This window comes from Meles meles, chromosome 17, assembly GCF_922984935.1.
Source record: "Meles meles chromosome 17, mMelMel3.1 paternal haplotype, whole genome shotgun sequence".
Lineage (NCBI taxonomy): Eukaryota > Metazoa > Chordata > Mammalia > Carnivora > Mustelidae > Meles > Meles meles.
The window spans coordinates 29488872-29511370 of record NC_060082.1 but is presented as its reverse complement, the minus strand read 5'-3'; the positions used below and the strand labels follow the sequence as shown (position 1 = coordinate 29511370).

General features: G+C 55.7%; 1 protein-coding gene across 1 annotated transcript in view; it reads right to left on the bottom strand.

Moving 5' to 3' along the window:
- Positions 1 to 757: 757 nt before the first annotated feature.
- The window catches only part of CACNA1S (calcium voltage-gated channel subunit alpha1 S), a 68399-nt gene continuing 46657 nt past the window's right edge, over positions 758 to 22499 (bottom strand). Inside the window, exons 24-44 of the mRNA XM_045982783.1 lie at positions 22152 to 22298; positions 21486 to 21687; positions 20888 to 21046; positions 19460 to 19570; positions 18651 to 18734; positions 13090 to 13146; positions 12110 to 12238; positions 11847 to 11912; positions 11167 to 11258; positions 10268 to 10427; positions 9204 to 9331; positions 8105 to 8201; positions 7676 to 7778; positions 6587 to 6688; positions 6163 to 6287; positions 4877 to 5005; positions 3832 to 4082; positions 2509 to 2594; positions 1640 to 1731; positions 1289 to 1432; positions 758 to 1165 (exon numbers count right to left, since the gene is read on the bottom strand). Coding sequence (XP_045838739.1) covers positions 914 to 1165; positions 1289 to 1432; positions 1640 to 1731; positions 2509 to 2594; positions 3832 to 4082; positions 4877 to 5005; positions 6163 to 6287; positions 6587 to 6688; positions 7676 to 7778; positions 8105 to 8201; positions 9204 to 9331; positions 10268 to 10427; positions 11167 to 11258; positions 11847 to 11912; positions 12110 to 12238; positions 13090 to 13146; positions 18651 to 18734; positions 19460 to 19570; positions 20888 to 21046; positions 21486 to 21687; positions 22152 to 22298 — 2716 coding nt within the window. The 3' untranslated portion in view covers positions 758 to 913. The remainder of the gene's footprint in view (positions 1166 to 1288; positions 1433 to 1639; positions 1732 to 2508; positions 2595 to 3831; positions 4083 to 4876; positions 5006 to 6162; positions 6288 to 6586; positions 6689 to 7675; positions 7779 to 8104; positions 8202 to 9203; positions 9332 to 10267; positions 10428 to 11166; positions 11259 to 11846; positions 11913 to 12109; positions 12239 to 13089; positions 13147 to 18650; positions 18735 to 19459; positions 19571 to 20887; positions 21047 to 21485; positions 21688 to 22151; positions 22299 to 22499) is intronic.

Sequence of the window (22499 nt, the reverse complement as noted above, 5' to 3'; positions counted from 1 at the left end):
CTAGACAGACAGACAGATAGACAGACAGCCCGGCCGACCTCATATAGGTAACCAGAACAGCAGCAAGGACATGTTGTTAAGATGGAAATATCTCGACTGTGGCCTACAGACAGAGGGAGGAGGGGATGAGGGGAAGATGGGAGACTGGCCGGGGAAGAATCCGAGGAGTTGGCTGGAGGAGATTCCAGGATTCCACGGGGTCAGGAGGGAGGGAGGGGAGCAAGAGACAAAGGCAGACAAGTCCATCAGTTTGGTGACTAGAGCTGAGGGAGGGACCCTGTGGTGGCCTGTTTCTCTGTGGAGGAGGACACCAGGCTGTTGAGGGGAGGTGTGGGGGAAGCCACTGGTTTTGAGGTGGGAGGAGAGGAGCGCTGAGAATGCCTGGGACCACAGCTCTGCAGCCAGAGGCTGCCCAGCGAGGACCTGAGGCTCCAGCATCCCCAGGCCCTAGCCAGGCCCTCTGGGGACTCTTGTCCTCCCAGGCCCAGGTTTCCAAGCCCTTGAGCGGGGCTCCTGGGAAATGGAACGGGGAAGAGGGAAGAGTGAGGAGAAGAGTAGGAAACGTTTCCAAAAAAGGAGACAAGCAGGCGCCAGGTGCCAATGTCATAGGCTTGAGACTTTAATGTCCTGCTGGGGGGAGTGGCCTTCTGCCAGTCAGACGCTGGCACTGGTGGGTCTATTTGAATGACGCTGGAAGCTCCATCCACCCGTGCCTCTTGCTGGTGAGAGGAACGGCCTGTCAGTCAACTTCTTCCTGATCTTTTTTCAGTGGTTCCTGACTACCCCTACTTGGCCCATCCACTGAGACTCCGAGAGACAGAGGGGTCTCTGCAGGGGGCCAACCCTTCTCTGCCCCAGCCACCCCGCCTTAACCGTGGTGGATGCCAGCTCTAAGCCCGTGCTGTGAGGGCCTTCACAGCCTGGGGGGGATCAGGGTCTCCTGGGAGCCCTGATGCTGGTCAAGGCTGCCCAGGGAGGACCTGAGGCTCCAGCGTCCCCGGGCCCTGGCCAGGCCCTCTGGGGACTCTTGTCCTTTCAGCAGCTCTGAGGCTGCCACCTCCATGTCCTCTGGTGCCATCTGGCAGGCATCTGCCAGGGCCTGGCCGGTCGCCATGACGAAGTTAGCATCAGCTGCCAAGGTGTCCAGGCCGCCTCGAACCAGAGCCTGCAGGGAGGACAGAAGGCCGGGTGGGCTCTCCTGGGGCGCTGCCTCAGGGGTCTGCCTCTATTGGCCAGCCCAGGGCCACCCCTGAATGCTGCCCACTGCTCTGGGCCGCCGCCACCTCACCTCTTGAATCAGCTGGGCTGTCGCTGGAGTCTGGCCCTGGGAACTACTGTCCTTGGTCCTACTGCTGTGGGATACTTGCTCGGGTGGAGACCCTGGGCTGTGGCTCCTCCTCTCCTCAGGCAGGGGAGGCTCGGCACTGGCACGCTGTTCCAAATGCAAACAGCAGAGACCCCAACAGGGATGCTGGAGCCCCTGGGATCCTGTAAAACTGCAACTCTTCTGAGGGAGCCTCAGCCAAGACCCACAGAGAGGGGAGGACCCAGGAGGCCGACCCTTTCTGTTATTAATGGGCAAATAATGGTGGTCCCCCTCCTCTGTATAGAGTTTCTTCCCAGGCCTCTGCCCCATTACCTGGCAAGGGGCAGGAGATGCTTGGGATCTGGGCATTTCTCTCTGGGTCAGCTGTTCTTTTAGCTTTTCCACACAGGATGTGTTGTGGGGTCCTGTGGGGCAAGATGGACCAAGGGCAAGAGGGGCTGCTGACTCCTGCCAGGGCCCGGAGTCAGGGGAGCTGTGCTCAGCCAGGTGGCCAGACCCTGAGAGCTCCCTGAGAGCCTTGGGGCTATGGAGGGTGTCCTGTGGTGGGGGGGTGTGCACATGCTAAGATCCAACCAAGTCCAGGCTGGGTAGGACCCTGTGTTGTCCCCTTGCCCCTCTACTTGCCCTGGTCTCTGTCCTTGTGGGTTTGAGAAGGGAGAAGGATCAGGGCCGGAGTTTGACCAGATCTGGTCAAGATCTTCTTTGGTGTTTCCGTGTGTTTTTGCATGTAGAAGTGTGCATACATGTGTTGTGTGTGTGTATGTGTGCGTGCGTGCGCACGTGCTCTGGGGAGCAGGGCAAGTGCCCTCATCTCCATTGGACTCGGGCATCCTCAGGGCTCCTGATGTCACACACAGGTCTAGGACCAGCTGGGAGATCACCAGACTATCTCCTGAAGGGCCCCAGGGCCAAGGGGTCAGTGCGGCCAGGGGCTGTCCTTCAGAGAGGGGAGTACGGACGGTGTGAGTTTCCTGGCCTGCCCCCTTCCCACCTCACTCAGTTACGTGGTTGGCACCTTCTCCCCCACCCGGATGAGAGCTGACAGCTCGCCCGCCCCAGGCCCAGCTGGCTCCCATAGCGACCAGCTCCCAGCCAGATTCCCCTAGTGTAAGGAGAGAGCCAGGCTCCCCAGCCCTCTCTGGCAGATTGCTCAGCTTCTAGGGCACCCAGAAAAGACTGACCCAGGACCCTTCGGGGTTGACCAAAGGCTCCTCCTCTGGCAGCAGGTGTCTCTGTCTCTTCAGGGAACTCCCTTTCATAGTGGAGGCTGAAATGGAAGCAAGGCTGCTGAGTGAGAGCAGGCCGCCATCCCACCCCTCCGTGGCCCCTCAGGGTTTGGACCCATCATTGGTGTTGTCCTGACTCCAGGGCTGGGGCTCACACTGCTCTCTGGCCGGCCAGTACTGGCCTTCTAAGAGAAAGAAGCCAAATGCATCCCCATCTCCTCTCCTTTGCCCAAGGAATGCCGTTCTTCTACACTTTCCACGTTCTCTTCATCTTCTGAGGCCCAGCCCCAGCCTCACACCCTCTAGGACACTGGTTCTCAACCTTGGTGGCACACTGGATCAACTAGTAGTGGCCGTGTCCCATCCCCAGAGTCTGTGGTGAGGCCCCGGGCACCGCCATTTTGGAAGGCCGAGAAGCAGTGGTGGAGTGGAGGCTGGCATGTGGAGGCTGAGAAACATTGCTTAGCTCTGTTCTAGGCTTTTCCAGCCCCTGGTGATCAGGACGCCTGCATTCTCAGGGCACAAAGGACACATGTCCCAAGGAGACTACAGTCCTTTCAGGTCAAGACCCAGGTCTCATGCTTCTGTAGCCCCAGAACATCCAGCACCACGGTGACTCAGGCGTACTTCCGGGCCTGTGGGCTCTGAATGGAAGGGGGTGTAGACAGTCCTAGCCCCGGCGGGAGTAGCCGCTCGCCGGGCATCTGCCTCTCCTGCCCATTTCTGACGGTGTGTGACAGCCTTGCCAGGTCCTCCTATCTAGAACAGAAGCTCTGCTTGGACCTCAGCCCACAGGTGACGATTTCCGAGAAGCTCTCCCCCTCATCCTGCTGTTTTTCATGACACTTGCGTAATTGTCTATTATATTTAGTCTGCAGCTCAGGGTGGGAAAGAGAGGACCCACTCAGCAATGACATCTCCCCATAACCTAAATCCAACAGTTCAACTTTAATTTTTTGCAGCTTTTTGTAGTAACTCTCTCTCTTCCTAACCTACTGTGTTCAAGAGGCTCCTTAGACCTGCGGCAGAGGACGGAATGAAGGAACCACAGGGCATTTGTGCCAATGCTGCCCTCTGCTGGCCAGAGGAGTCTCTGCAGTCCAGGCCCGCCTCCTGCTTTAAGGTCGAGGAGGGATCCCAAAGGACACAGAGGCAAGCAAAAGACAATCTGTACATTTCAGGATGTCCTCCTCCTAAAGAACCTGGAACCCACTAAATATGCCTTCCCAGCCCTACCCCAGAACCCCTACATCCAAAGCTGGTAGTTGTTGCCACTACCTTGAAAACACCTGCCTGTTGCTATGGTTGTTGTTGCCATAGGCAACATTGGCGTTGGCATTGTTGGCGTTGGCATGAGCCAGAGGGTTGGTGCGTGGATCTGGAGGGAAATCCTCCAAGAAGACAGGTGATTCCAGCTCTTCCATCTCTATCTCAGCAAACTGGAGGGGTCTCTGGTTGGCCATGACAGGGGGCAGGGTGTTGGTCCTTTCCAGGAAGTTGTCCACCTGTCCAAAGAGGCCTCCAGTTCTCTAGGGTCAAGGAGAAGAGTGTAAGGGCTGAGAGTCGTGATGGGGGGATGGGAGCTGAGAGTGCGTGGGGACTGCCATCCTGGCATGACGTCCTGGGAACAAGTGATGGCATTGGAAGACAAATCCTGTAAGGCCAGAGGAGAATGGACTGGGCTATAAGGGCAGAGAAGAGCTCGTGATCTTCCTCGTCAGAGAGTTTTCAATTAAATAGGGGTAGATAGGACACAACAAAAGAACTAAGTAGGAGACACAGACATCCAGATAGGGAAATACATTGTCATGGAAAGATTGGGAATGTGGAGAACTGGTTCTAGTCCCATGTCTAAAACTAACTTGTTAAAGTGATATTGGTTACCCCATATCATCTCTTTGGGTCACGATTTCCTCAGGAATAACGCAAAAAGTTTTAACTAGGTGGTCATTAAGGACCTTTTAATTCTATAGTGTCATAAAAAATTCTAGAGGGCTAAGGATTGAGGACCAGTGTAACTGGAAACAAGTAGGCATGCCATTTGATAATGAAGGGATTCCAAGAGATGAATGTCAACTAAGGCTGTTGGGGAGGTGAGGACAGGAGTGAGGTTTGGTAGAGGAAACGAAAAGAGTATGTGTCATATTTGACAACTCCAGTAGGTTGGGTCCAGTAGGATTCTGAGTCCCAAGAGATGTGGGCTGTGGGTGTCTTCAGCTTCCAAATTCCGCTCCTGTGTGGTGGGGCTCCTGGCCCTCATTGCTATGGGATGTTGCTGCTCCCCATGTCTAGAACACATGGCATGGCCACAATCTTCACTTACCCGGAATATCCCTTCCTCCATCGCAGCCTCCACCATGGCTCTCTCCAGCTCCTCTTCTGCCGTCAGGTCTCCTGAGATGGTACGGCGGATCTCTGGGGCGGCCTCCTCCTCAATGGTCCGCAGTCCAGCCTGGGGACAGAAGCTCAGTGACCTCTCCAGTCTAGTGAGGGAGAACAGACTGCTTCCCATGGCCTCGCTCATTTCTAGCCCCAACTCCAGCCCCAATCTCTCCTGGACATTCAACATCCCAGGCTCCAGGAGGCCGTGCTCTGACCTCTGGGATTGTCCAAATCCTAATGGCTCCCAAGGAGTCTTCTCTCAACCTCACAGGTGATTTCATACCCTCCCAGGCCTCCAGGTGGAAAAATCTTTTTACTCAGTACAATCTCCTAGACAAATGATCTTTTTTGAATGAACATATCATCATGTAATTTTTTGAGTTGATCAAGCAACGGGATGAACCAAGATTGGTATCATCTGATAGCTTGCGATGAGAACACAGCATCATTTCTGTGACATTCCTGTCCAAGATCAAGGTATCTTAACCCTATCATGAAGAAACAACACGTGAACTCAAACTGAAGGATATCTTGGCAATCTTCCAAAGTGTCAAGGTCTTGTCAAGGAAAGACCGGGGAACTATTCTGGGTGGAAGAGTCTAAAGAGATATAGAAACTAAATGCTCTGTATAATTCTGGAGTGGATCCTTTTACTATAAAGGACATCACTGGGACAACTGGTGAAATTGGCATGAGGCCTGAGGATGTGATGATCATAAAGTCTCAGTGTTAATTTCCCGATCCTAGTGGTTACATTGTGATTATGTAGGAGAATTACGGAGAATGCCCTTGCTGCATGTGAAAACGTTCTGGGTTGATGGAACATTGTGTTGGGAATTACTCTCAAATGGTTCAGGAAAAAAGTTGTACCATTGTACAGGCAACTTCTAAAATTTTGAAATTGTTTTAAAGTAAAAATTGCAATTGAAATGTTTTGAGCGCACAGCCCAAATGCATGCATATTTTTGAATTTGTAAATTGTGTGTCTGGTTAACACCAAAAAATAGGAATAAAAAACAGATGAGAAGAAACAAAGTTTTAAATTTCTTTGCCTACCAGTGGATCGTTTTAAGCACTCAAATCTATCTTTTGAAAAAAATCCCATTTCTTTTGGTCCCATCATCCTTCCCTCTGGGCCTCCATCACTGGCCTTCAAGGACATGAAGAGGGAGCTGGAGCCTGGAGACCCGGCTCACTGGAGTCCCTGGGACTTCAGGTTGGCCTTACCTGGATCTGTATGATGTCCTTCTTAGGCCGATACCCATAATACTCTTCCTGGCGCTTCATGAACTTCCGGAAGTGCTCCTGGATCAGAAACGTGGCATAGAACTTCCCCACAGTCACCTCATCATCTGCAGAGGAGCCAAAAAGGGATGTCCTGAAGGTGGGTAAGAATCTGAACCAGGTTCAGGGTGGGAGCCGGGGGTAGCCGGGACCAGGCCATTCAGGACATGCCTCTCCTTGCTGACCTGGACAGTGGGCAATTCCCATCCTAAGTCTAGCACCCGTCCTGATGGTCACCATGGGGTCTATCCAAGCTATTTACAAAGTGTCTGGGCCATTTTCAGATTCTCACAGGGCTTCCTGGAGAAGTCCCTTGTCCCCTCTCCTTAGCTGCTTCTGGACTCTGGTCTCGCAAAGCAGCACGCACCTCCTATTGGAGGAATGACCTGGTCCAGGAGCTTCATGCTGGTTCTCTTCCAGATCTTCTTGATGATGGCCCTCAGCTCCTCATTGGCCTGCTCAAAGTTACCTGGGGCAAGGGACAGGCAGAGGTATTCCTAAAGTCACCCAGCCCAAGTCAACGGCACTTGACAAATCGCCTAGGATTCTCCGAACACCTCACTCAACAAATGTTGGCTGAGGTTTTGTTTGTTTGTTCATTTGGTTGGTTGATTGGTTTTGGCAGCTTACTGGGCTGAACACTGGGCATGGCGGGAGAGCATCACCATCCCCCGGGGCAGCCCAAACCTTGGGTCATGTATTCACTCCCCACAAGCCTTGGCTTCCAGTGCTCAAAGTGGCTGCCTTTAAAAGTTGTCTGACATCTCCTACTCTTTTCCCTTTCCCCTCAAAAGCCCTCAAATCCCCATGCCCTGTGGTCTTTCCAAAGACCCCTGCAGCCTTCCTGCTGCCTTAACTTCCTTTCTCCAATTCTTGACTCTTGGCCCTCCCTTCCTTGCCCTCCGAGAAAACGTTCCCTGGGGCTGTCCTAGATGCTGGCAGAGGTTCTGATGCCCTTGGGGGATGGCTCTGATAGAGCCGAGCCCTAAGAGAGGGTCAGGAATAATACCAAGCTCCCCCACCCTGACTCCTTTCCCAGCTCCCTCCATGTCTGCCTTCCTGGCGGGGGTGGGGGGCGCGGGGGTGGACCTGTGGGGTTAGTGGAGCTGAGTGTGGACTGCCCACCCACTGCGACCTGAGGAGCTCCTCTGCTCCTACTCAGAGCCAAACCTCAGGTGGCCCTCCCCTCTGTGCTAACACTGCCACTTCTCTGGCCTTGTTCAGACATAGCTGCGTGGGAATAGATCCTTAGTGACCTTGGCCCATAGAGAATTTTCGAGCTCTATCTAAGCCCTGAAAGGCATGAGAATGTTGTGGTCATGGGCAGGGGTCCTCCTCCTACTTTTCTGCATGGCTCTTCACTCCAACCTTCAGCTCTGAGAATCTGGCAGAATCTGCACCAGAAAACTCATCCTCTGAGAGAAGGGAGGGGGGCCGCACGCCAGAAAGCCCTCACCTTCCGTCTTGATCTTGAGTGCCGTGCGGACCAGGGCAAAGAGGGTGGCGTTGAAGGTGACCGTGCCATCGCTGTTCAAGGGCATGTTCATGCCCACCAGCCGCTGTGAGGGGAGGGCAGAGGCTGACTGCCGAGCTCAGACCAGGCCAGGCGTGGCGGGTCATTCCAGCCTGGTCTGTGGACGGGGGGAAGGGGAACACAAAGGCTGGGGGTGTGGGTGATTCAGGACGCCCTTCACAAGGAATGGAAAGATGAGTTGGGGGGACACTGCTGAGACCTGAGGTCCTCAGGGAGGACCCTGGGGACGCAGGAGATGACTGCTGTGAAATGACTCATCTGATCAGGCCCTCCCTCACCAGCTTCCCTGTCCCAAGGTGCCTGAGCCTCTTCCTCTCCTGGAGGCCACCCCTCCCTAGCAGTGCTGGTTACCTTACAGGCCACCCGGTGGGGACAGAACTTCCCGAAGCCCAGAGGGGGCTGGATCCGTCTCAACAGGGTCACCACATCCAGGTGTTTGATTCTGCCCCTGCAGGAGGACACATGGACTTGTCTCCCTGCAGCCCCATCCAGAAGCTCCCTCCCTGCTCAGACAAGGGACCAAGGGCAACAGAGCCAGGGCCCAGGGCAATGCTTCCTATTGTCCAAGGAAGTAGAAGCTGAGCTCCCTCTGTAAAGAAGAAACAATGTTTGGGTTCACTATTGCCCACCACCAGGAATGGGCTGTTCTTTATGGCGAGCAGATGTCCTTTTGAGAACAGAATACCCTCAGATGTGGGATCTCCAGGCCTGGAACCTGGACTTCATTTGCACCATGGCAGAGCCTTCCTTGGGCTCTGTTTGAGCTGACTGGGGGCTCTTGGGTTATATTAATAGAGGTAGACGGTGTGGATCACTGGAGGTGGAAGCCCACTTCCCGAGACTTGTAGAGAGCTGGAGAGCTGTGTCCCAGGTTGTTGTGGTAAGGATTAAATGAGACGATGTTTGCAGTGGTTAGCACAGGGTCTGATGCCTGGGCAACATTGGTCAAATATGAGCTTATTATCTTTCTAGAAAGAAAGTAAAGCAGTAGTACTTCCCAAGGGTTAACAAGCACACAAATGCCCTGAGGATTAGGCTAATAATTAATGAGGGTTCTGATTCAGTAAGTCGGCCTGGTAGGGGGGCGGGGAGCCAGAGCTCTGCATTTTAATGAGGCTAGGATGCTGTTGGTCCCTGGGTTACAACTCTGCCTAGCCAGGGCCGCTGAGGCACTGAGTTCCCTGCTCCTGGATGTGTCCAAGCAAAAGCTGGATGACCATTTCCTGATAAAGTCAAGGGGTTTTCTGCCCTGGGAGGCTGTGGGATCCCTTCCAACCCTAAGAAACTCCAATTTTCTGATCTGGAACACCAGATAATGAAGGGAGAGGGAGGCCACTCATTCTTATAAAACTGGAGAGTGACTCCCTGTAGGGACACGAGGACAGGGTCTAGGATGGAAGGAGGGACAGCTGAGGGATGGCCCCACCCAGAGCCTATAGATAGGACTCACTTAGCCTCTGGGTCATACTCTGCCCAAATGGCTTTGAACTCATCCAGGTGATGAGGGCCCAGAATGGACCAGTCCCGCGTGAGGTAGTCAAAGTTGTCCATGATGACAGCAACAAAGAGGTTGATGATCTGTAAGGGAGAACAGAGGGTTCCCACCTGGAAAGGCAGGTGATAATGGGGACAGGGGTGGGGCTGGGGGAGTGTCCAGTGGGTAAGGGGGCCCTTCCTTGCAGCCCTTCTGAATGACCTACCTCCCCCACACAAGCAACCCAGGTCACACCCTTGTGCTCCCGCATGCACGGGTAGTGTCCTCTGATGGGGGTCTTTGTGCTCATCCTTAAAAGCCCAGCTCAAGCTCCTCCAATCTCAGCCACTTGCCCCCAGGCCAGAGAGATGATCCCCGTCAGCGTCCTCACTGGACAACACCCTATTACTGCTCCTGCCTTGTCTGTGTATAGTGACCGTCCCTTTGAATGGTAAGACTTGCTCCCACATGGGTTCTCCGGTACCCAGGGAGCTCATTCAGGGCCAGACTGGGTCTGAGCGTGTTTCTACCCTCTGCACTGAACCCAGGATGCTCATACAACAGTTTTTGACTGGATATAGGGAAGAAGGAAGAGTGAAGGAACGGCAGCCTACAGACGGCCCTGACTCTTCACCTTCCGCATGAACAGACAGCAGACCCGGGATTCCAGAACAATCTGCACTGTTTCTAACCCCGTTAAGGCCTCCTCTGGGACCCTGTTTCCAGAGCCTCAGCCATGGGGCAACTTTCTCTTCAGAGGAATAGGGAGGCCAAGTGGCTTTATTGGGGGCCCCTATCTATGTAGGACAGAACCCCTTTAAATTCTTTTTTGATCACTAATTGCTAGCCAAAAAGGGTGAAACTTTTTAGCAACCCCTCTGGACATGATAAAGCACTCAGACAATCAAGTCCCCCCCAGGCTGAGTGGAACAAGGGGCCATCTAACCAGAGTCTCCCGTGTCCTTTGTCCCCGAAGCCCATCCCCGATGGACAGAAGCTGCCCGGGAAGGGGAGGTCAGGCTCGTCTCTGGGCGTCTCACCAGGAAGGCACAAAGCATGTAGAAGCTGATGAAGTAGTAGTAGGCGAAGTTGGTGCCACACGTGTACTCCTCACCCGGGGCATAATCGGACTCGGGGTCGCACAACTTGCCGTAGCTGCAGGCCAGCAGGATCTCCTGCCATGCCTCGCCGGTTGCACACCTGGAAGGGACGGGAGCCCGCTGGCCTGTCTGCTCGTGGGCGGCCCCTCAGGAGGCCAGCAGCCTGGGGGCGTGCAGGGTGTGGACAGGTGGGCAGACTGGGGCTTCCCCCTCACCCCCGCATCACCAAAAGAGGCAGTTTGGACCCCTAGGTTCAGCAAGTAGCTCAGTGTGAGGCGAGCCTCAGTTTCCCCTCTGTGCTGGGGCTCCACTGCTCCTTATGGGGTACTATGAGCTAAACTAAAGAAAAGGGGTCTCTTGGCCGCAGGGGCAAAGTCAATCCATGATTCAAGTCGCTGGTGGGGGACCACAAGGGAGAGCGCCGTGCTGACCGTGCTGACCGAGGTGGGGCAAGGTCACAGGCCACTGAGGCCCCACCACTCCCGTGTAGGGACATTTGGCCTCTGTCTCCTGCTGCACTGGGATGAGATCAAGAAAACAGGCCATACTCCACTCAGGACCAGCTACGTCATTTCGGGGGCCCAGTGCAAAATGAAGATGTGGGGCCATTTGTTCAAAATGGATTTTAAAATGGCATGGGTCAGGCCCTGGGGAGCATAGCTGACTTCTAAACGGATTAAACATTTCAAGACAGGGATAGGAGAGCCTCCTCTAGGAGAGCACAGGCCCCAGGGCCAGGAAGACAAGGCCCTGCCTCAGGGCAGAGTAGAGCAAAGCAAAGGCCAAGGGCAGGGATGGGGATGGGGAGGTAGGGGTATGGGGCAGTGGGAGCCTCAGACCTGAAGAGCAGCAGCACAGCTTGTGGGAAGGTCTGGAAGTTGTTGTTACGGTTTATCTGGGTCCCGTCCACCATGGCGATCTTACCAAACATCTGCAAATCACAAAAGGCCCCGACCTGTGACCTAGATCGCAGCCTCCCCTCACCCCAGGCCCTGCTGAACTCTCCCACCTCACTACTCCCCTCCTTCACCCCTATCTCCTCCAAATCCCCTTCACCACAGGCCACAGCAGACCCGAAGCCAAATTAATCGGATTATTTTCAAGGTTGGGTGAAGTTCTTCCCACCGAGCCAGAGAGAAGAAGCAGGAGAGAGGACCACGTTTTCCCAGCACAAGCCAACTTAGGGACTCCATGTGGGGAGTGGGAGGACAGGGTTCTCAGGGGGGTAGACTGAGACACCGGATCCCCTCCTCAGGTGGCCCCTGCTGCCCACCCGTGTGCCAAGGCTCCTCTTGGATGGCTCCCAGCCGACCAGTCCTGCAGCCGCCGGGATAAGGTGCCCAGCGTCCTTCCTCGGTCCCGCATCTGACCCCATGGTGGCCAGGACAGAAGACGCAGGGAGGGTGGAGGGTCCAGCCTCCGTGCTGATTAGGCCTCCCTCAAGCGTTCACAGATGCCCCCCACCACGTGGCTCAGATCCCCGCTTTGAGCTGGGCTCTCCTGCCCCTCTGCCCCTCACCTGCATGCCGATGACCGCGTAGATAAAGAAGAGCATGACGATGAGCAAGGCCACGTAGGGCAGGGCCTGGGGGTGAGGAGGGGGGTCAGGGCGCAGGGCTCCACGCACCTGCTCTGCAGCCCTGCCCCTCCCTGAGCTCTACTGCGCACCCCATGGTCACGCCGGGGCTCTACCCCGGGCTACACAGATGCCCGTCACAGCCTCTCCAAGTCCCCCGTGTCAACCTGGCTTGGGCCTCGCTCAGGTGGGCTGGGCAGGCACACCTGGAAGGACTTGATGAAGGTCCACAGCAGAGTGCGAACTCCCTCCGCCCGGCTCAGCAGCTTGATCAGCCTCATGACCCGGAACAGGCGAAAGAAGGCGCTGGAGATACGGGCGCTCTCGTCCGGGTCCTGCGGGCCAGCAGCCCCAGAGGTCAGTCTGGAGGTGGCCCCTCAGCGGAGGAAGGAGCAGGCGGGGCGGGAGGGGCAATGTATGTGTGCTGGGGAGACATCTACGGCAGAGAGGAGTTCCAGCCCCACCTTGTGTCCCCTGCTGGACCCTAGCACCCCATCCTCCTCAGGCTTAGGGCTCTGGGCTTGGGGACCCAAAAGGAGGGAGGCGGCCCCTGCAGGGCACTAAGCCCATTCTCAGGAGAGGCAGCGGGGACTCAGCCCTGGGCCCTGGGAGGCTGCAGCCGGGCCCACTGCCTGTCCTCCTGGGGCCTCCTGCCTCATCGCACCTTCTCCTCAAGCTGCCACTGAGCAGAGGACACTTTCAGTGCAGGTTTCCTAGGCTGCTCCGTCCCCATCCATTCACCACGGCCACTGCACCACCCCACCCAGCACAAGGCTGTCCTAAGCCAGGCAGGCCTAGCCTCAGACACCCGGACAACTCTGGAAGGGGAGAGCCCTGCCAGGCTTCCTGTGTCCCCAGAGACCTTGTGCCAGCGAGCTGTCACTAAGGTCCTGCGCCAGCTAGCAGTCACAGTCCTCTCTGGATGCTGCCGTCTGGACGGAGGGCGCCAGAGAGACCCCTGGCCCTATTCCCCAGGACTCTGAGGAAAGCCACTGTAGCCATGCGCCTTCTGCTGCAGAGCCCAGGCACCCCCCACTCCCCGACCCTCCAGGGCGTCTGCTCTTTGGGAAGGAAGCCCTTGGGGCCGGATCCACCCCATGCAAAGCCACAGCCAGGCCCGAGCATGCACGCTGCGGGGCGGAGAGCTGGCGGGCGTGCTGGGCAGGCTCATGCAGCCCGGAATTACAACGTTCCCGCAGCCTCCACCCAGGCAATACAGTCCTCCGCTGGAGGCCAGGAAAGTCTGTGGAGAGAAGACACCAGGGGAAGGGCAGGGGAGGAAAGAGAGAGGAGGAGGGACACAGGGGGAGGGGGCAGGTGAGGAGAGGCATCAGAAAGGACACACAGAAGAGTTAAAGAGAGAAAAAGAGCGGCAGCGGACAAAGACCCCAGGTGGCTGCCAGTCAGGGGTGGGGTGGGTGGGTGTGAGGACGAAGCCGTGGGGACAGTGAGGCAACAGGCTGGGAGCAAGGGAGCAAGAACAAGAGGGAAGACCAGACGGGGACGGGTCCCTGCCCGTCTCCGGGACGTGCCTACAGTTGACAAGGGGCCCAGGATCTTCCTGTGCGTCTGGGTTATGACATGCTGGGGACATCCCTGAGGGGACACATCGCAGTGTCGGCCCTTCACTCCGAGTGGACTCCCACCCCTGTATCTCCCCAGCTCCCTTGTGCCGCCGAGGCCCTTATGGAAGTCCCACCCTCTGGGGGCAAAGGCCCTCTGTGGGGGTCTGAGCTGCCCACAGCAGATGTCTCTCTGCCCCCTGCCCATGAACACGACCAAGGCTTCCACCCCAGCCGCCAGGTTCTTAAGTTTTTCCTATGTGTTCAGCTTCTCTCTTAGGCCACCTTTCACGAGAAACCCTTGTCCTGGAGTCACGGGACAGGGGGAGTCATTGTTGAGTCTTCCCATTATTTGTGGGTGAACTGGTTCCCAGGACACCGGTTTCCCCGCCAGGCAACATTCCCTTTCCCGTCGGCCACTGGTTCCCACGCCTGCCGCCATATTGGATCCCGTGGAGAACTGAATAGATTCCTTCACTTGGTTCCCCACCCAGGCCAAGGAAGTCAGCTTCTAGGGGGTGGGCCTGGCTTCAGATGTTTCAGTGCATCCCAGGGGATTTTAATACGCAGGTAAGGATGACCACCAGTGTTCCAGACATGCGCGACCCGTATGGGAGCATCCAGGCCCATGCAGCTCTCTGAGTTACAATGACGATTAAATCAAATGAGAAATTCATTTCCTCATTTGCACCAGCCACATTTCAGGTGATCGATAGACACGAGTGCCTAGTGGCAACTGTATCACATGGGGCAGAAGGTTTCTATCATTGCCAAAAGTTCTAACAGACAGTGTTGCCCTGGTCCGCTCCCCGGTTTGTATGTCAGGAATAGAAATCGATATTTAAATTTAAAGCTTTACCATGACTCCAAGGAAACATTCATTATTGGCAACTCTGCTCCTAAAAATCAAATAAAGACCGACACCCTCTGGGTCCTCTGCCACCAAAGAATGCTCTTGATGTATCCAGGCTTCCTCTGCATAGACCCCAAACCTCCAGAAGTAAATACCTTTAATTTGGGCTGTTTATTTTAGCTCTTTAGAGTTCTCTCTTCTAACTTGGCTTTCAAACCCTGGGGCCTTTGGGGTGTTGTTTCCCAGTGGAAACTGAACATAGATGGAAATAAACAACACCCACACACCCACACGTGTACACGTGCGCACGGTTTTGCCCAGGACCCAACCTGCCCTTCGTCTGCCCCACCCTCTTGGGATCGGAGCAGACAGAGTTCTGTCATTGTCTTTTAGTATATGGGGGTGAACAGGATTCCCAGGCCAAGCCCTCCCCAGACAGTCTGCGAGGCAGCCAAGTCCCCAGAAGGTGCTGCCTGCCAGGGCTGGGCCTCAAGGAATCTCAGGCTGAGAGCTCCTTCCTCACAGGCTCCAGACTTTTCCTCAGCTGCCCACCCCCCAGGTGTCTCTAGGGCCAGTCCTCTCCTCCACCTCTCCACCCAGCATAGGGTTCACCCCTGGGCTGCAGAGTCTAAACGGCTCATCGATGGGCAGCGGGAAGTTCAGGAGGAAGCCCTGCACATGAGGGAGGCCTCTGGCTTTGGGGCTAGTCCACAGCAGCCCTGAACAGAAGCCCAGCATGGCCATGGTTAGAGGGGCTCAGAAGGCTCTTCTCTACGCCCCTCCCATGATACAGCTCGGTAGGCACTCTGCCCAGAGGACAGCTGTCTCTTGATTTCAGCCTCTCTTCCCTGTCCCCTGCTCCCCTCTTCCACCCTGCAGTGACCGCCCCCCCCCCCCAACTTCAAATCCACAGAGAGGCCACCTGGAGAGCTCTTGACTTCGAAGAACTCAAACATGGATCTCTCTGGCTGAAGCCTCCTGCCTGCCCCCGTGCTCTTTCTCACTCCACTCTGCACCCACTCTCCCCACTTCTGTTGGTCCAGCTCCTGGGGCCATATGCCTCTCCGTTCAGCCTGGACCCTTGTCCTGCCATTTCGACAACCCCCTTGCTTGCACTGAGACGCTCCACCCAATGTGCCAGCCCTCCAGACCACACCTGGGGTCCGGTCCCTTTCCCCAGTCCCCCAGGCCACCGAGCAGGGCCTGACTCCAGGGTACATCTGAGCTCACTAGGCCCACCTCAGCACCGTCATTCTTCCTGAAGGTGGACTCGTCACATCGGCTTGTCCTCAAGAGTCACTTCCCACCCTCACGCCCACTGTCCTGTCCTCCCTTCCAGTGGAAGATTCTGCCTACTGCCTCAGACACTCCAGTGGCTGCCCAGGGTGAACGCCCTCTTCCCTCCTCCCCATGCCCCGGCTCCCTTGCATCCTTCACAATTCTTATGACCTCTGCTTACACTCTTCCTCTTCCAGTGGTCTGACTCGTGTCCTTGGCTGTCACCTCTGAAAATAATCCCTTCCTTAGCAATCTCTTCTCATGCTGTGAATTTCTCCCGTGCACGGGCTCATCTCCCTTGTAGTCCCCCTTGCCCTAAACTCAGCACCCACCACTTTCCAGCTAATACCTCTACTGAACTCCTAGCAAGTTCCAGACTGTTTCCTGTACACATGGCCATTTTTTCTCACTTTCTGGTCACTGCTCCCTCCTTATCGTTGGCTCAAGCCCACAGTCTACCCTGCTCAGCAGACGACTTCCTCATCGCAAACCGAGTGGCTCTGCTGGCTCGAACCCTGTGGGATCTCAACTCCTTTGCAGCCGGCTTATCCCACCCGAGGCTTCAACCATCACCTCTGAGCATCAGGGTCCAGCTCGTGTCGATGGGGCTGCTGCTCCCCCAGATACAGAGTGACCCTCGGCTCCTCACCTGCATTTCCAACGACGCGCTACCCATTTCCACTTGGGCACCTGGCACCCAAGCCCACAGCCCCAGAACAGAATCATGGTGAGTGCATCCCCCCAAGTCTTTCTTTTCGGGCGGTGCTGAGTCTCTCTGGACTCCTTTCTTCCTGTGGCCCAAAGTCACCAAATCCTGTTGCCTCTGAGCCTTTCTGTTCCCCTCCTGCTCTGAGCCCTGACTCTCATGGCTTCATGCCCATTTGCTTTCTGTCCCCTCTTGCTAACAGGGATGTACTGGGGCTTTCTTAAATCCAGCATCTCCCCTGGGACACTGGGTCTTAAGCCCTTTCATTTATTCACAGTCTTTGCTCCTATAGTTTGCAGAGCCTGAGGCTAGGCTGTCATTTCTCCCATTTTCAAGGAAACCCTCCTCGACTCCACATTCTCCTCCCAGCCTCTACCCTATTTCTCTCTGCAGTAAAACACCTGAAAGGAATTGCCCCTCCTTGCATTCTTTGTTCTCCCTTTCTGGTCCACTGTAAGCAGGGATTCTTCCCCATAATTCCAGTGAAACTGTTCCTGCCAATGTCCCCGTTGATCTCCCCATTGCCAAAATCAAGTCAACACTCAGTTCCCATCTTTCTTAACTTTTTTGTTCTCCTGGTGGTGTCTCAGGACACCAGTCTCTTCTGGTTCCCCTGCCTTAGGGGCCAAGCCTTCCTCAATCTGTTCACTGGTTCCTCCTTGTCTCTCCAATCACTAAACATGGGAGCATTCCAGGGCTCAGCCTTCAGACCCTTTCTCTCTAGATACCTCCTCCCTTCTCAGCAGGTGTCGTCCCTCCCCCACAACTTTAAATACCATCTTCAAATTTAGATACCCCCCACCTGCCCTAAACTCGGAGCTCCATCCAGATTCATAAATCCCAGCCTACTTGGTGTCTCCCTCCAGGTGCCTCGTGAGCATCCTAGATTACCACATCTAAAACAGAAATCTTGGTTTCTACCCCACCCCCGCCCGCTTTTCTAACAGGTTCCATATCTCAGTAAATGGAAGCCCAGTTCCTTGGACAAAAATCCTTCTAGTCACCTTCAATTTGTTTTTTCTCTCTTACTCTAAATCAAGGCCATGTGCAAATTCTGTCAGCTCACTCTCACGAACAGATTAGATGTGTCTAATTCTTGCTACAACCACAGCTACCCCCCTCGCCACCATTAGCTCTCGTGGTAATCACAGCAGCCTCCTGACTGCCCTCCCTCGGCCAGCCCGTGTCCCCCACAGCTTGCTCTCAACATAGCAGCTAAGGGGATCCTTTTAGAACTAAAGTCAGACCAGGTTGAAGCCCTCCAAGCAGCTCTCATCTCTCTCAGAATAAAATAGAAGATCGTAACCACGGCCTTCAAGGGACTAAGTGATCTAGCCCTTGGCCTTCTGTCTCTGACCTCATTTCCACCATCCTTCACTCCAACCACAAGGGCCTCCTGCTTCCCTCCAACTCAGAGCCTTTGCACTCACCCGTTTTTCTGTCCCAACTCTCCCAACACCCGCATGGCTCCCTCCTTTTATTGGGGGGGGGTCGCCACTCACCTGGTGTCAAGTATCATCCTGACACCAACCCTTCACTCCCTTCCCTTCTAAGCTTTTACCTTGCTTTATCTGTCTTTGTAATACCCACTGGGCCTACCTGCCATGCCGGAGATTTACTGTCTGCTTGCCTCCGTGCTCCTGTTCGCTGCTGTATCCCTAGCATGGGCAGGAGGTACCCAACGAGCATTGTGTGCTAAGTAAAGAAATGACCTACTCCCTAACTGGGTGTTCTCATTTTAGTCATTCTCACCTCTCACCCCTCGCCTCCAGATCAGCTTTCTAGAAGAAAAATCCTTTAATCCTTCCACTGCTCTCTTCAGAAACCTTCTGTGACTTCCCATTGCCTGCTATGTAAAATTCAAGGCCTTCCTTGCCCCCCTTCCCTCTCTTGCCATACCCTCCCCCCACCCCCACCGGGCCTTCTCCCCATGCTCATGTGCTTCTGCTAAACCAGACCTCTCGGCCCTGAATCTTCTATCATTCATCTCCTTCTCTCTCCCACCGCAGCCTGCCTGTGTGGCTTGCTTGTCCCTCCACCTCCAACCACGAGCTCCCCTTTCCTCAGGACCCACTGCATCACCTCCCTGAAGCCTTCCCTGACCACCCCACCTTTCCCATCCACAGTGGCTCTAGCCCTGGGCAGTCTGACACATGGATTATGTCCGCCTGGAATCTGAGTTATGTGTCCGCCCTGTGGGCTTGTGGCTCCCGGCATTTCCATCTTTGTAAATCCCCAGGGTGCCATGCCGCGCGCGCACACACACGGCGGGTACCCCACACATCTCCGGGGAGCGAACAAGCGCTCGCACCCCACCCCAGTGATGGCTCTGTGTGCCCGATACTCACGTCGATTTCACTGAGGATGACATCGATGATGCTGCCGATGACAATCAAGAAGTCAAACACATTCCAGGGGTCACCAAAATAGCCCTGGGAAGGACAGCAATGGGAGAATCCGAGGATGAGATTTAGCGGGAAGGAGTTTGGGTGCCCAGCACGTGGTGGTGGTCTCCGGCCAAGGTAATGCAGAACGGCCAAGCCGGACCAAGGTGGGGTGCCCGTGGCTCTACTTTCCACTAAGGCTCCTGTGTGACCACGCAACCCACTACTCCCTCTCCCTCTGGCTCTGTATTTCTCTTCCTCCAGAGCATGACATGGTTGGAGGGGAGAGAGAGAATGCTTGAGAACTCAGGATCTGAGTTCTTGGTCTGGATGGGGAACTCTTTTTCCATCTGCCCCATATCGAGGCCCTGTCTGGGTCTCCATAGTGCAGAACTGCAGGTGGGGTGAGGGGGAGTGGCTGGGCAGGGCTGGGCACGATGGGAGTAGACTGGGGAACAAAGACACAGCAAAATACTCCCCCCAGCCCTGGGCTTCCTCTGCAGAAGCTTAAGGGGAGGTAGGGAACATAAGACACACTCAATAAAGGGCACTGGAAAGAGGCAGCCCACACCTATGGCCATTGCCAGTTCCGGCAGCCTGAATATCTCGCGTGCCCTTTGTCCAAAGGAGGAAATGGGCCGAAGAGTGAGCAGGGTGGGAGAGAAGTGCTGGACGAGGGGGACCTTCAGTAGAATAAGACCAGCGTGGCGGTGCTCCATGAGAAGGCCCCAATCCCTCCAGGCTCCACCTGCCCCCTGTATCCCCGCACTCACCCTGGCCTTGAACGCCATGAGCTTGAGGACCATCTCCAGGGTGAAGATGATGGTGAAGGCCACATTGAGGATGTCTGAGATGTGGTTCATCTCCTCTGACTGGTTGTAGTGCTATGGAGAGGCACAGGAGAGGGGACTGGAAGGGCCCGGCTTCCCTGCCCTGCAGGGGGCATCCCAGAGCTCTGGGCTCTTCCCAGACCGCCCCAGTCCTCTTCGTGGGGTTTCCTGCCCATTTTCTTTTAAATCTCAGAATACTGGGTGCCTGCTTTAGCTACCCCCGGAACTCCAAGTCTGATGGATCCCACAGAGATGTGAATCCTACTGGCCCACCTGTGGGCTACAAGGCCAGAGCTCACTTCCAGATCAGTTACGGGATGACTGGGAGGGGAGGCCCCCCAGCAGGGCTCGGGGAGAAGTCCCACCTAGTCACTGGAGCACAGGACCAGGAGAGAAGATCGCTGGCTCTAGCGCTGGTGTGACCAGCAGCCACAGGTGTACTGGTGGGCCACCGAGCTCCCCAGGCGGACTGTATTCACATTGCCCCTCCAGCCCCCCTCCCCGTGATGACGAGGTGATTGGAGCAAGAAAGTTAGCCCCCTTGCTCCACTCCTGTGATCCTCCTTCAATCTATTTCCTTAAAATATTTGCCAGGAATCTCTTACTCTTTTTGGGAAGCTGATGAAATCCCACTTTTCCAACAAAACCTTTCCGGGTAGTTAGTTCAGAAGGATCTGCTGGCCCCTGCCCTACCTGGTCTTGTAGGACCGCCTAAGTCTGGGCCCAGTTCAGACCAAAACTTGAGCCACTGCTCACGGCCCTCGGTAGGACCTGGGCCTGCCGGCCCCGTGACTCCTCTTCCATGTCCTCATCACCCGGCCAGGCGGGGTCCTGCAGCTGGGGGTGTCTCGGGTTGCCTGGCGGCACCATTCTATTTATACAGGCCTGAAGGGAGCTGAGGCTTCATTAAGGTTTGCTAACGATGCTGTTGATTACAAGAGTGTCTATAAAGTATGCTCAACTCCTAAGAGACACCTGTTCTGTGAATATTAAATCCATTTTTCTTGCGACCGGAGCCAAAATTCCAACCACCTCCATCAGCCACATTTGCAACAGCAGAACATAAATCGAGAAGGCGCTTTCTCCTTCCTACGCAGCCTTGTGCTTCTGCTTAGCCATCTCCTGTCGACTGACGCCGTAGCTATTTAGATGTGTGAATTCCTCTTAATAAACCGGCGGGTGCCCGGCAACAAGGCCTGGGCCCAGGGCACTCCTCTGTCCGCCTTCGCACCTCACTGCACTGTGCCCAGCAGCTGGCAGGTGCCAGGAAAAGTATGGGGGGCGGGGCAGGAGCCAGGAACCCTGCCTTCCCCACCTGCCCCCAACCCCAGCACCTGTTCCTCAGGCCCTTGACTCCCAGGGGGCCCTTACCTGCATGCCCAGGCAGATGGTGTTGAGCATGATGAGGGCAAACATCAGATACTCGAAGTAGGATGAGGTCACGACATACCACACCTGATACTGGTACGGGTTCTTGGGGATATAGCACCGCAGCGGGCGGGCCTTCAGGGCGTACTGCACACACTGGCGCTGGGACACAACGCCACAGGGCGGGTGAGCGCGGAGGGCCCCCCCTTGCTCTCACGCTTTCATGCATGAGCTTGAGGGCACCCTGCCTTCTGGTCAGCCAGCAGCCGCTGAGGCCAGGAGCTCATGGCGGATGGGCTCTGCAGGCCTGTTGAGGGGAAGGGCTCCAGTGGGCCCGTGGGCTCCCCCTATATTTCCCCAGCCTACTTCAAACATGGCTCTCGTCCCAGCCAGGGCTCTGAAGACTCCCACACCACCAACTAGTGTTGCTTCATGTTAGGGAATGGGTCAGAGATGGGGTAGAGTGCGTGGAGGCTGGGTCTGGGCATGAAATGGAAAATCTAGGGTCATCCTTGGCCCTGGGACTTTCACTGGCCAGGGCCTAGGGCTCAGGCTGGCAGAAGGCCGGCTGGGGCTCTGCTCCCCACCTCAGCCCAGGCACCTGGTTCTTGTCCAGCTCACAGTTCTTGTACTCAGTCTCTCCCTGCTCCTGGAAGGTGACAATGACGAAGCCCACGAAGATGTTCATCATGAAGAAGGCAATGAGGATGATGTAGATGATGAAGAAGATGGCCATCTCCACTCTGTTGTTGTAGATGGGGCCCGTGTCCTCCTTGTATGAGTCTATGGCCTGGTAAAGTAGCCTTGGGATGGGCAGAGAAAAGCCTGGGCTGGACTGGGGTGATGTGGCAGAGGGTTAGACCAGGAAGGGTGGGTTTTATCCCACTGGCCATGGGGAGCCAAGGGAGCTTTCTGAACCATCAAGTGACAGAAAAGTGACCATGCCAGAAAATGCTGGAACAGGTCCTGGAAAGGGCTCATTTTCCGTGAGATGGCTCATCTACCCAGATCAATCAGTAGGGCTCCCCATGCGGGCTGAGAGGCCCATCTGCTGGGGGACAGGGACATTTTATCAGCATCCCCAGGTCAGGATATCTTCGGAGGACCGGTCAGCACACTAGTCCTTCAAACCCTCCAAGCTGGTGGGTCTGTTGAGCGCTTATCACAGGCCTGGCACAGAGCAGCGAGGGCTGCAGCAGGCCGAGATGGCTCCCCAGTCCGGCCCCCACCATGCCCGTGTGGGACCAAGGCCCCATCCCTCACTCACTGAGGCCATCCCTCAAAGGTGGAGACTGTGAAGAGTGACATCATGGCCGAGAGCACGTTGTCGAAGTGGAAATCACTGTGTACCCACTGGCGTGGGCGCAGCTCTATCTGCGTGGGGTCCCCGTCCTTGTACACGTAGTAATAGCCCCTGAGGGGGGGAGGCTCAGTCACTCCCCTGAGCAAGGCCTGGCGTCCTCCATCCCACCCGCATCCTCTGGGCCCTGGGCAGTGAGCACGCCGGAGAAAAGAGGCCCAGTCTGGGGACAAAAGGAGACACTGCTGGGTCCTCCCTCCCTGCAGCTACCCAAGGAAAGGCACTTTAGAACATTCCTACTGGGCCCAGGGGCTC